General features: G+C 44.2%; 1 protein-coding gene across 1 annotated transcript in view; it reads left to right on the plus strand.

Moving 5' to 3' along the window:
- Positions 1–9485, plus strand: part of UBE2L3 (ubiquitin conjugating enzyme E2 L3) — a 97491-nt gene extending 88006 nt beyond the window's left edge. The window contains exon 4 of the mRNA XM_086942721.1: positions 7156–9485. Within this exon, the coding sequence (XP_086798847.1) occupies positions 7156–7310 (155 nt within the window). The 3' untranslated portion in view covers positions 7311–9485. The remainder of the gene's footprint in view (positions 1–7155) is intronic.
- Positions 9486–13277: the final 3792 nt, after the last annotated feature.

The following is a 13277-nucleotide window of genomic DNA, read 5'->3' on the forward strand; positions in this document are numbered from 1 at the left end:
CAAGTCGACGATTAGAAACCGTCGAGCCCGAAGACATGAGGTTTCGAGAATGCAGTTGGAGGCAATCCCGGATCTGTTCGAGGCCCAGCACCTCGAAGAAGAAGAGGAACATGAAGACGAGTCGGGGTCGGAAGTGGACGAGTCTGATGTCGAAGAAATCGACGCTCAACAAACCGTGAGTGACGACATCCCCTTACCAAAAAACCGACCCCGTGTGGTACCGACCCTGCCTTCGAGCCCGGTCAGACTACCGAAGAAAGTTTCCGAAGCCCCGCCTTTGGGCCCGGCAACGAAACAGAAACCGAAACTCTAGGCCTCCCACCATGTCGGATCCGAGAAACTGTCGACATCGAAGCTCCATACAAAGGAAAGCTCGGCATCGAAACATTCCATGTCGAAACCGAAACCTGCTTCGACGTCGAAGACTTACTCGACACTGAAAAAATCTGAATCGAGCAAATTCTCGGTGCCGAAAACACAGAACATTGACGGTCAGAAGCAAAGGCACCTTTCGGAACCAAGAACTTCGGTACCGACACAGGAGCAGCAGACAGATCCAAAACAAAAGACTTTGTTTATCGATCCACAAACTGGCAAAGTGGTGACAAAATCACTGAAAAAGAGGAAGAATGAACAGTTAGATGACAAAACTCTTTCTCCTAAGAAGAGAACAATGGGGACAAATACAACTCCTCCCCTTTCTCCTCGACCTAGAGACACACCCTCTTCTCATATTCCTCACACTATGCCAGCTATTCCTCCACCTTCTACACCAAGACCATCTACACCTCAAACAGATGTAGACAGTGATTCAGGGGAGGGAGAAACACAGGGGGATGACACCACTATCCCAGATGAAGAAGACCCATGGGAGAATTATGATGCAGGGTCAGATGATAACGACCCAGAATTATACCCCTCAAAACCTTCACCACCTGATGATAATACAGGTTTTGTACAGCTGATTAATAGGGCAGCAAAATACCATAAGGTAGATTTACATACAGAACCTCAAATAGAGGATTTCCTTTTAGAAACGCTACCTGCTGCACAAAGAACATCAGGAACACTACCTATGCTAAAGGGTCTTCTCAATCACACAGCAGACCTATTCAAAGACCCTGTGAGGGCTAGGGTATTAAACCCAAGAATTGATAAAAAATATAAGGCAGCCCCAAAGGACCCCATATTTATCAAGGAACAGGTACCTCTGGACTCGCTTGTAGACACAAACGCTCGTAAAAGAGCAAACTCATTATCTACAGGAGAAGCTCCTCCTCCTGATAAGGAGTCCAAGCTAATAGATGCATCAACAAAAGAGTAGCATCCCAAGCAGCAAACAGCTGGCGCATAGCTAATACACAAGCGCTACTTGCACGCTATGATAGAGCGCATTATGACGAGTTAGAAAAACTCATCACACATCTCCTTAAGGAACATCAAAAAAAGGAAGACCAGCTTATACAGGAAGGGAAGATAATAACCAACACTTCCATTAAGTGCGCCTTAGACGCGGCAGACACTGCAGCAAGATCCATCAACACCAGTATCATGTTAAGAAGACATGCATGGCTTAGGGTCTCAGGGTTCAAACAAGAAGTACAAACATCTTTATTGAACTTACCTTTTGATCAAAAAACACTTTTCGGCTCAGGTACAGATGAGACTTTAGAAAAGATGAAAAAAGACACAAACGGCTAAATCAATGGGAGCATTACAACAGCCAACTCAAAGGGGTTCCTTTCGTAGGTCCACCTATAGAGGGGGGTCAAAGAATACAGGCACAAGCCAGCAATCTACCTCTTTTACACCAACATCACCCAGAGGTAATTCAAGAGGCAGTTACAGAGGTAACAACAACAAGGGTAGAGGTCGCGGAAATAACAACCGCAGCTCCCCAACCCCAAAACAGTGACTTAATACAACTCCCCCAGACCATATAACACCGGTCGGGGGGCGCTTATCACAGTTCCTACCTGTCTGGGAAAACATCACGTCAGACAGGTGGGTGAGACAAATTATCCAAAATGGTTATTGCCTAGAACTCACAGCTACCCCACCAAACATCCCCCCAGACAGCGTCCAACGAGTCAAGATCATCTGACATTGTTAAAACAGGAAGTACTATCACTGCTACAAAAGCATGCTATAGAGAAGGTTCCAGAACATCAGCAAGGGACAGGAGTATACTCTCTATACTTCCTAATTCCCAAAAAAGACGGGTCTCTAAGACCAATTTTAGACCTCAGACCTCTCAATGCATACATAAACTCGGAACATTTCCACATGGTCACGCTCCAACAAGTACTTCCTTTACTGAAGAAAGGGGACTTTCTTTCTACACTGGATCTAAAAGACGCTTACTTTCACATCCCAATTCACAAAGCCCACAGAAAATACCTCGGGTTTGTAGTGGAAGGACAACATTATCAGTTCAAAGTCCTTCCGTTTATGGTCACAACAGCACCAAGGGTGTTCACAAAATGCCTAGCAGTAGTTGCAGCACACCTAAAACACCTAAGAAGACAACAAATACATGTCTTCCCTTACTTGGACGATTGGCTAATAAAAGCCAAGTCACAGGAAGAATGTCTTCAAAACACACAGAAGACCATTCAATTGCTGCACCAGCTAGGGTTTACGGTGAACTACACAAAATCCCACCTACAACCAAACAAGGTTCAACAATATCTAGGGGCTACTATAGACACAGAAAAAGACAAAGTATACCCCAATCCAATCAGGATCCAAACAATGATCACGTTGATCCAACAATTTCAACCACAACACTCACTAACAGCTGGAGTGTTTATGCAGCTGTTAGGGATGATGTCCTCCTGCATACTGTTAATACCATATGCCAGACTACAAATGCGTCCACTGCAAGAGTGTCTAGTGACACAGTGGAATCGGGCTCAAGGTCAGATTACAGATCTGGTGTTGGTAGACGACCGCACACATCGCTCTCTGAAGTGGTGGAACACAACAAACATTTCCAAGGAGCGGTCATTCCTAGAACCGATTCCACAAGTGATACTAACAGCGGATGCATTGCTCACCGGATGGGGAGCGCATATGGAGAAATATACAGTGCAGGGAAAATTGAATGTACAGCAAAAAAGACTGCACATCAATTATCTGGAACTACAAGCATTGTTTCTAGCATTAAAAGCTTTTCAAATGCAAATCCTCAACAATGCAGTCCTGTTCAGAACAGACAACATGACTGCAATGTATTATATTCAAAAACAGGGGGGGGGGGGATATTCTCTCCAACTATCCAGACTAGCACAGGACATCTGGAGATGGGCCATTCCTCAAAAGATCTATCTGTTAGCCGAACACCTACCAGGAGTTCAAAATCAGATAGCAGACATCCTAAGCAGAGAGTCAGAACAAATACATGAATGGGAACTGCACAACCAAATACTGCAGCCATTCTTCCAAAGATGGGGACAACCAGAGATAGATCTCTTTGCCACTCATCAGAACGCAAAATGCCAAAACTTCACATCCAGGTACCCACACCACCTGTCCCAGGGCAATGCGCTATGGATAAATTGGTCCAACAAATTTGCTTACGCTTTTCCCCCTCTCCCACTAATTCCATTAGTGGTTCGGAAACTGCAACAACATTCAATGACAATGATACTAGTAGCACCCACGTGGGCAAGACAGCCGTGGTTCACCACGCTACTGCAACTCTCACAGGTGCCACATCAAAAGTTAAGATTATTACCCATGCACCTTATACAGAACCATGGAGAAATAATGCACCCAAATCCCAAACAATTGAACCTAGCGATCTGGCTCCTGAGGTCATAGAATTTGGATACTTAGATTTACCTCCAAACTGTATGGAAATCATTAAGCAAGCAAGACGTCCTACCACCAGAGCATGCTATGCAGCAAAGTGGAAAAGGTTTGCTGTATACTGTAAAAGTAACAACATCAACCCTCTGGACGCATCCACTAAAGATATTATTTGCTATTTACTACACTTGCAGCAATGTAACCCTGCTTACACCTCTTTAAGAGTACATCTTGCAGCTGTAGCAGCATACCTGCAAAACAGACATCTTTCCCTGTTTAAAGTACCAGCTATAAAAAATTTAATGGAAGGTGGTCCAGGCTTTAATCACCTCTAGACTGGACTACAGGAACATCCTTCTCCTGGGAGCCTGCAAAGAGGTGATTCGTAAATTACAGACAGTCCAGAATATGGCAGCGCGACTGCTCTGTAAATTACCCAATACATCTCCTACCTCCAATTCCCTACGCACTCTGCACTGGCTTCGCATTGAAAGCCGCACAAAATTTAAGGCCCTCTGCATTATGCACAGAATAAATACTGGCCTGGCCCCACCTTATCTTAACTCCTTGGTACAGCACTACTGTCCCCTCCGCGATCATCTAATCAGAACTTATTCTCGGTTCCCAAAATCAAAAAATCCAGAATGGGTGGCCGCTCTTTCGCCTGGCTGGCCCCCTCACTCTGGAATTCCCTTCCTCTACAGTTACGAACTGAACCCTGCTACCTTAGGTTTTGCAGACAGGTAAAAACATGGTTATTCAACATGTAACAGCCTTCCTTCTGACTCTCCCCTCTCATTTGGTTTTAGCGCCGGGAAACCTACGGGTAGCTGAGCGCTTTATAAACTTAAATATAATAATAATAATAATAAAGGCCTCAAATGAGTCATTCCACCAAGACTACCGCCTTCCCCAGTCTGGAATCTCAACATAGTACTTACCAGACTAATGGGACCACCTTTCGAACCCATGCATAGGTGTGAAATACAATTCCTCACATGGAAGGTGGCTTTTCTTATAGCTATTTCTTCACTCAGAAGAGTAAGTGAATTGCAAGCATTTACAATACAAGAACCATTTCTGCAGTTACACCAAAATAAAGTGGTTCTTAGAACAAACCCAAAATTCTTGCCTAAAGTAATTTCAGCATTCCACATCAATCAACCAGTGGAACTACCAGTCTTCTTTCCAAAACCACAGACGGTAGCAGAAAGGGCCCTACATACATTAGATGTCAGAAGGGCGAATTTGTACTACATAGAAAGAACACAAACTTTCAGAAAGACAAAACCACTATTTGTAGCGTTTTCTCCTACACATAAGGGCAATCCTATCTCTAAAGCAGGCATTGCCAGGTGGATTGTAAAATGTATACAAATATGCTACTTAAAAGCAAAGAGGACATTAACTGTTCCTCCTAGATCTCACTCTACACGTAAACTAGGAGCATCTATGGCATTCTTAGGATGACATATGCAAAGCAGCTACCTGGGTTACACCGCATACCTTCACAAAACACTACTGTGTAGATGTGCAGGCAACACAACAGGCTAGAGTGGGACAAGCTGTACTAAAAACTTTATTTCAGACTGTTGCAACAGACACTGGTGACCACCGCTAGGGAGATAACTGCTGTATAGTCTATTCATAAATGTACCATCTGCAGCCCATATGCCTCGAACGGAATATGCTACTTACCAGTATGCATCTGTTCTTGGCATAGAGGGCTGCAGAGTAGTACATGCCCTCCGTGCCTCCCCGGAAACCTGTGTCTGTTCCAACACTATCTTATTTAGATACACTTACATGGGCATTTCTATCTGTATTCTATCATACTACTTCATCTAACCCTACTATGGCAAAAAATTCTAAGGATGGAGCCGATGCCCATGCGCACTAGCACCCAAAGGAGGAGTCACCAGTCTCGTGACGACAAAAGACTTCTCCAAGAGAAAAACAAGTGCAATCATCCGAGCCCAACACCAGATGGTGATCTATTCATAAATGTACCACTCTGCAGCCCTCTATGCCAAGAACAGATGCATACTGGTAAGTAGCATATTCCTTCTCTTCAGTCCTGGGTCAGAGCAGGGGCTGGAGCAGGCTGCAGACAGCCTGCACCTGCTTCAGAGCCTCTCACTCAGATCTGATCTCCACCGAGGAGCTGAGGGGCCCCCCTTCACCTACTCAGGGCTGAGGGGCCCCCCTTCACCTACTCAGGGCTGAGGGGCCCCCCTTCACCTACTCAGGGCTGAGGGGCCCCCCTTCACCTACTCAGGGCTGAGGGGCCCCCCTTCACCTACTCAGGGCTGAGGGGCCCCCCTTCACCTACTCAGGGCTGAGGGGCCCCCCTTCACCTACTCAGGGCTGAGGGGCCCCCCTTCACCTACTCAGGGCTGAGGGGCCCCCTTCACCTACTCAGGGCTGAGGGGCCACCCGCACTGCGGGGGTGTTTGTTACGCCCCTGGTCTTTTTATCCAACACATCAACCAAGCTTCAAAACATGGATTCATACCCAGCATTGAATGGTGGGATAGTATTAACCACAGAATTTACACTATGATACATACTATGGCGTTGTAGAAAGTTTGATAAATTTTTGCAAAGGATGGGAATGTTTTAGATATCTGTTAAGCTCTCCCGACTAGGGATGACTTTGTTCCTTAGAGATTACGATCTACTGTTGAAGGATACAGAGATCATGTATTCATTAATAGCATTGATCTGCTGAGGCCAGACATGGAGAAGCAGAGACCATATTCTACAGGGAAATAGTAAAGCAGTTTTGGGCATTGAGGTGCAACAACTGATCCATTATTCATATTGAGATATGTTCTGCATTTAGTAGTTGAAGCCCAAAAAGGTGGTGGTCCTGATTGTTTAAAATTGTATATTCTGAACTCAAATTAGTTTTGGTCAGCAGAAGGAACCATTGAAGCGTTTAAAGACCTGATAGTAAAGTATCAAAATAACAGGCAACTGGAGTTTATTCTGGTCTGTGGGAACAAAAAGGATAACACCATGAACCCAGCTGATTGTGACCAATTACTTGGTTGGATAATTATGATACATTGTTTGGCACATGGTGGTTAAACCTGTGGTTGAGCAGGGAGCGCGGAGTCCAAAATTAGTACATAAATGTGATCTGTTTGTGGTGGACTTAGATTCACAATCTCTCCTAGTTGACAGCTTTTGAGAAATTTTTCTAGGAATACTGGGATTAATGCAGTTGCTCATGCCTGTACATATTCGTTAAAGTTCCTCATATTAAAAGTACTTGAGGTATGTCTTAGATTAAGGCCAGACTTTGACACTTTTTCCCCGCTCTTATCTTTTCTACAGTTATCCAGTCCCTTATAGCGCTGGTAAACGACCCCCAACCTGAGCACCCTCTGCGGGCTGACCTAGCTGAAGAATACTCAAAAGACCGTAAAAAATTCTGTAAGAACGCTGAAGAGTTTACAAAGAAATATGGCGAAAAGCGACCAGTGAACTAAGTTCTGACGCAGTGGCGTTAATAAAAATTGACAAAAAGGCAAAAAAAAAGAAGAAAAAATGTGACTGAAGACCGGGAGCAGTGTACTATGGATGTCCACCCTATGCCAAGCAGGATCCTGGAGCATGGACGAGTGCCACCATTTTGTGTTATCTTGTGGCCATTACTAACATTCTACAGTTTTCTTAACCGAAAATGTGGTATAGATAACCTGTAGAGAAAGGATTAAAATTGAAAGATGTTCTAGTTCTGCTCTTTGTTTAAAAATCACTGCTTGAATTTACTTTAAAAGGATGTTGCTTCTTTTCTTGTCGAAATTTATCAGAAACCTTACTCATTCTGCCCATAAGGTAAAAAAAAAGTTGTGGCTGTTATTTCATTTGCCTCTCACCTCCTCACAGTTCCAACACTTGCTATAATTTGATTTTTATCCTCTTGCCCGTCCCTGAATCCGTCTAAGAGAGAGATCAGTCGTAAAGGGGAAAAATGGTTCAGTGTTCACGGACCCGGTTTCCTTTCATCTCTCTTTCAATGTTGCACTGTGCTTCGTGGGACTTGGTTGCAAGTTCTCCTTAACTTCAGTTTGTAACATAATAAAAAACATAAAAAAAGTAATAAATAAGCCAGTTTTTCTGTTTATCCTAGGTAATGTTAAACAAGAAAGCCATGTCTGTTGGTATTAGATTTCAAACTTTGTGTTGCCCACAGTCTGCTATATTATTTATACTGAGTGTGGTAGCTACTTTGAGGGAGATGCTCATTGTAGAAGACTCATGTCAAGCACCTCAAAGAGAATGTTTAGTTATCTCTGCCATTTACTTGCTGCCACGAAGGATACAAGGCAATTCTTTCTTGCCAGTGCTTCCGGTATGCTAGAACCTCATTTACTTGTAGCTTATTTGAAGGTAAACCAAGACGTCATGTTTTAAAGCAGTTCATTCTAATACTACAGTACCTGATAAAGCCTGAAACAAGGGGGCATTCAGTGTGGCAAGGACAATTTTAGTATGTTTAATTGAGTGTCAGTGCTCTTTGCCATTGTGCAGAACAGACTTTGCCAGTTTTTGCACCAGTGAGTTTGTTTTTGTCCGATCACTGCAACAGATAATTTTGCTATTCCCAGCTGTGTAGAACCCTGAGCAGTCTTCTCAAAATAATTGGAGGGAATACCTCCACGGAGATAACTTTTCACGGTTCTTGTTGAAGACCGGAAGGTGTTAAAAATGGTAGGAGTCAGAAACTATATTTTTTGTGACTTACGAGCAGAGGGAGAACTTCGGATTAATGTGGTGTTTGGAGACACGAACATGGGTAGAGTAGGCATGCCAGTAAATTTGTAGGAATGTATTTTCATTTGTACACACTCCTTTTTGTGGATAAATAACTTATTTTTGGCTCATAAAGAACACCCTCCAGTCTCATCTCACGGCTCACAGCTGCCAAAATATTCTTTGTCCGGTATTTGCACGTCTATATCTGTTCCTTTCATCTAACCTCTGTATTATTCTGCCATCCGGCTTTCTTTCCTTCTCACCTGATTGTGAACACCTGCAGCTTCTGGGAAAACCTCTCAATGAAGCTATCTTTAAACATTTTATGAGTAAACCTATCACTATTGGCCTTCTGCATGCCAAGGTACCCCCTTCCCCCAATCGTTATTAGTAACTTCTGCTTTTTCCACATATCAACAGGAATGCTGGTATCAATGTATCTTATGTGCTTCTACTGTTGTAGGCATTACGTTTTCAAAATGGCGGGTTCCTTTTCTGAAGTGCTCTTTCATTGTTGAACTGACTTGATAGGATTAAAATGTAAACCGCGCAGTTGGCATTTTGGCCTCCTCGTGGTGGAAAAGGTAATAACCTTATGCATTTTCCCTGGACCTCTACATTAGGACTGCAATGGAAAGTAGCATTTCACTTGGCTAGTTAATGGGTTTCATGTATTTATGTAAGCAGGCTCTTCTTTGCAATGTAATCGGCGTTTGAGGGTTTCTACAGCTTTGGGGCAACTAGGAAGGGGTGTTATCAAGGTTTCCTTTTTAAGTAACACTTTAACGTCTTAAATAACAAATCATGCACTTTATTGCCCTTATGTCTATTATGTACCTGGCATACTATGTTAAATCTGTATATTCAGCTATCACAATGTGAATAAATACTTTTATCAATCGAAACCGGAGGAAACGGCAACTTGTGTCCCTTTCCGTTAAAAGTAACAACATTAATCTTGAAAACTGTGATTGAGCGGCGGTGCACGGGTAGGTAATCCTGAAGGGAGTCCGTGACATATCTTGCCTAGCTGGACATGTGGCTGCCCCCTAGTCATCTCTCCTGCCTTTTAGAGAAACTACCTATTGTGAACGTTTAAATTTCCTTATAGGGCTACCCACCACTGTGGTCTTATGTGCTGTGCAAAATTAGTTTAGATGTGGATTATCAATGCAACCTGATTTTGTGGTCCACAATCCAACTGAAAGCACTGTTGGCAGCATTGTCTAGCACTACTCAACACGCATGAAGTGGTATCCGCATTCCAGGTTATTCACATGGGATGGATGTATAAACACTATCTTAATAGGTATCATTCATATTAGTGGGTATCCTGTTATCTGCAATGATCTGATGCTCTGTGTTCCCTTTAATTACTTCTAAGAGGAATAAACTGATCCATAAAAGCAATCGTTTAGTGTCACAGGAACCCAGGAGATCTTTGAGCTGCGCGAGATTCAAACAAGACCGATGCACCCAACATTTCCTAGTCTATAAGCTATTCATTCTTAACGCTGTGTTTTTTAATGTTTGCCGAAAAATGGTACTCATGACTTTTCTTGGTATTACAAGTAGTGAGTGGAAGGGTGGAGGTGTGAAAAAAGTGAGTGCATGCCAGATTTGTGTGGGTCCACGACAGGTGTGTGTGTATATAGCAGTTGCGATTTAGGAGGGAGGAGCAATTAACCAATGAGTTACTCTAATTCAACAAAACATTACTGCAAACAAATTTAAAAACATTGTGCTTTAATGTTTTGTGATATATAATATGACGTGACTTTTATGTTCACCTTTCTACAATTGGCAACTCCTAAACCTTTGGCTTGGCACCCTCAATTTTCAGTTTTGACTTCTATTCAACTTACACCACTCCTAGCAACTAGATTATATTCTATACCTTAAGTGCTTTGAATTTGCCTCTTTTGGCCATTGACTACTTTTGCTCCAGAATCTTCAGCCATTGGCTTGAGACTTTGTCAATCGCATGTTGCATCAGCCCTCGAATGTGTTGCTCTCACTGACATTTTAGGTGTGTCCTTATGCCTCAATTTGAGTACTCGAAGGTAATGTTTTAGAGCTCACATCAGTTGATGATCCACCTGGCAGCACTTGTGAGCACGCACTGACAAAGGTCCCTGAAAAATGGATGCTACGTGAAGTGTTGATTTTTCTTCTGCAGCATGTTTTACAGATGTTTTATCATTGCTCGCTCCCTAGTGCCTCCACCTCCTCTCCAGCTGATTATAAAAAAATAATGGCCATCGTGGAACAGGATTCCATTTACTCTTATTGTTTTATCCTCATTTATCTTCCCACCCGCTAGTGTCCCGGCTGCACATGGGAGTGAACACTGAAAACAGTTGTCAAAAACGGATACCACTGAAAATAAAGCATCCATTTTCAAATGCTTTTGCCAGTATTTTATTGTGATAGGATTGACATTTGTATGGTATGTGCACTGCATACTCTAGGAACCTGTGACCTTTCGGCTTGCCAGTGTTTCTAAAGCCATTTGGAAAATGTTACTTTGGAATCCAGAACCCTGTTTGGTGGAACTGTGCAGGAACAATCAAATCCACCACTGACTGTACCAAGATGGTGTCAACTAGATATTTATGGGTTTCTATTTTTAATACAAAATTTCAATACCCAGTTCTGTACCAAAGCATACTTAGTGTAGCTCGATACCTTTACATAACTAAAAAAATACAAAGGTCCTTTGCCCCGGGTAAAGATATAATATTCTATGTTCGGCTAGAAACTATCAATTTGTGTGATTTAAAGAAGGACCAAGATAGCCAATACAAGGTGAGAGGATTATCATAATCATTTATTTCCAGTTGATTTAAGGATCGCTCGCTGTACCCTCCACCCCCTGAAAGTAATCATTTAGGTTATGTTGGGCCTTGTGTTGAACCTACGTCTGTATTATTGTGCTCTTTTTATTTGTCTTGGTAGCTCACCATATGGGTTTATTTTCCTGTCAGAACTCAACATTTGTAAAATAATAAGTGTGTTTTATTGCTCATCATCAGATCGCAAGAATCTGCTAGACTGAGGGTACACATGCAGAGTAGCCAGTATGTACTTGTTAGGCTGAGGACTGTTGAGATTGTGGTGGTTGGAGTTGGCCTTTTAACCTTTACCTAGGATTCTGACCACCCTGTTGGAGTAAACTCCATTCAGTGTTCAATAGCCTAATTGACATCTCCTGAGGCGCAAGCCGGGAGGAACGCTCGTTTTTAAAAAGAAGCATAACTTTGGAAAGTAACTGTTGTTTTTACCTGCACTGCACTTGCTCCTGGGCACTCCCCCCTTCAAAAACTCGTCAAGCACACCCCGCTCAGCCGATCGTAACGCTGCCGCGGGTCAAATACTCATTTGCCGCCATCAGCAGGGAAGCCGGGCCACGCCCACCGCCCTAAGGCCACGCCCCCTGGCTGCTACATAAGTCGCGCTAGAATCGGAACGCGCATTAGCCTAATTGACATCTCCTGAGGCGGAAGCCGGGAGGAACGATGCTCGTTTTAAAAAAAAAAGCATAACTTTGGAAAGTAACTGTTGTTTTTACCTGCACTGCACTTGTTCCTGGGCACTCCCCCCTTCAAAAACTCGTCAAGCACACCCCGCGCAGCCGATCTTAATGCTGCTGCGGGTCAGATACTCATTTGCCGCCATCAGCAGGGAAGCCGGTCTTCGACCCCCGCCCTGAGGCCACGCCCCCTCCCTTCCCCCCAAAAGGATGTGCCTTGGCCAGGCGCGCAGCGGACACGCAGCCAGCGCGCCAAAGGTAAGCCCGTCTGCGCCCGTCCCCGCCAGGACGGGCCAGGGGCCAAGTCCCTCTGCACCTTCCAGCTCGTCACCCCTCACTTACTCTGCAGATACCCTCCGTCTCCTCAGGACTAGTACCCCCTACCCCTGCCTCCATTCAATCACTCCTGAAGAGCGTAAGAACAAATGCAACCACTGCACGTACAAACTCACTCCTCACTCCCCGCCCAAAATCAGCACAATTGAAAGGGCCCTACTCAACTGCAGATCCCTCCCCAAACACAGCACTGAAATTAATCTTTTAATACTGAATAACGATATTGAGGTGCTGTTTCTAACAGAAACCTGGATCAACTCTGCATCAGATCCAGACATGGTCCACGCCTTACCCCCGGGCTACCTAATCAAACACCTAGACAGGCCCTCAGGGTCAGGAGGTGGCATAGCGATCATCACCAAGGCCCACCTTTCCTGCCAACTCAAGGACATCCCAATCCTCGACTGCTAAAATATTAATTTCTCCATTCACCTTTCCCTGGAGAAAACTTTGATGGGACTTCTGATCTACCGACCCCGGGGCCCACTCGGACAATTCCCCAACTCACTAGTGGACACAGCCACTTCCCTAGCCTGTCTTTCCTCCAACTTCACAGTGCTAGGAGACCTCAACATTCACTTTGATGACCCAGGGCACAAATTAGCGGGAGACCTCAAAGAAGACCTCGCCGCACTCCGCCTCCTTTTGAAAAATCCTCACCCCACCCATAATAAGGGCCATCTTCTGGACCCTAGTTTTTCAAACATCCCGGAACTCACCTCATCCTTACCCCTCCCCATCCCCTGGACAGATCTCCACATGATCCTTCTCAAACTTCCAATCACCACCGAACCCACCCACAGCCCTCCACCCCAAGCACCCTCTCGCC

This window comes from Lissotriton vulgaris, chromosome 11, assembly GCF_964263255.1.
Source record: "Lissotriton vulgaris chromosome 11, aLisVul1.2, whole genome shotgun sequence".
NCBI classification, from domain to species: Eukaryota; Metazoa; Chordata; class Amphibia; order Caudata; family Salamandridae; genus Lissotriton; species Lissotriton vulgaris.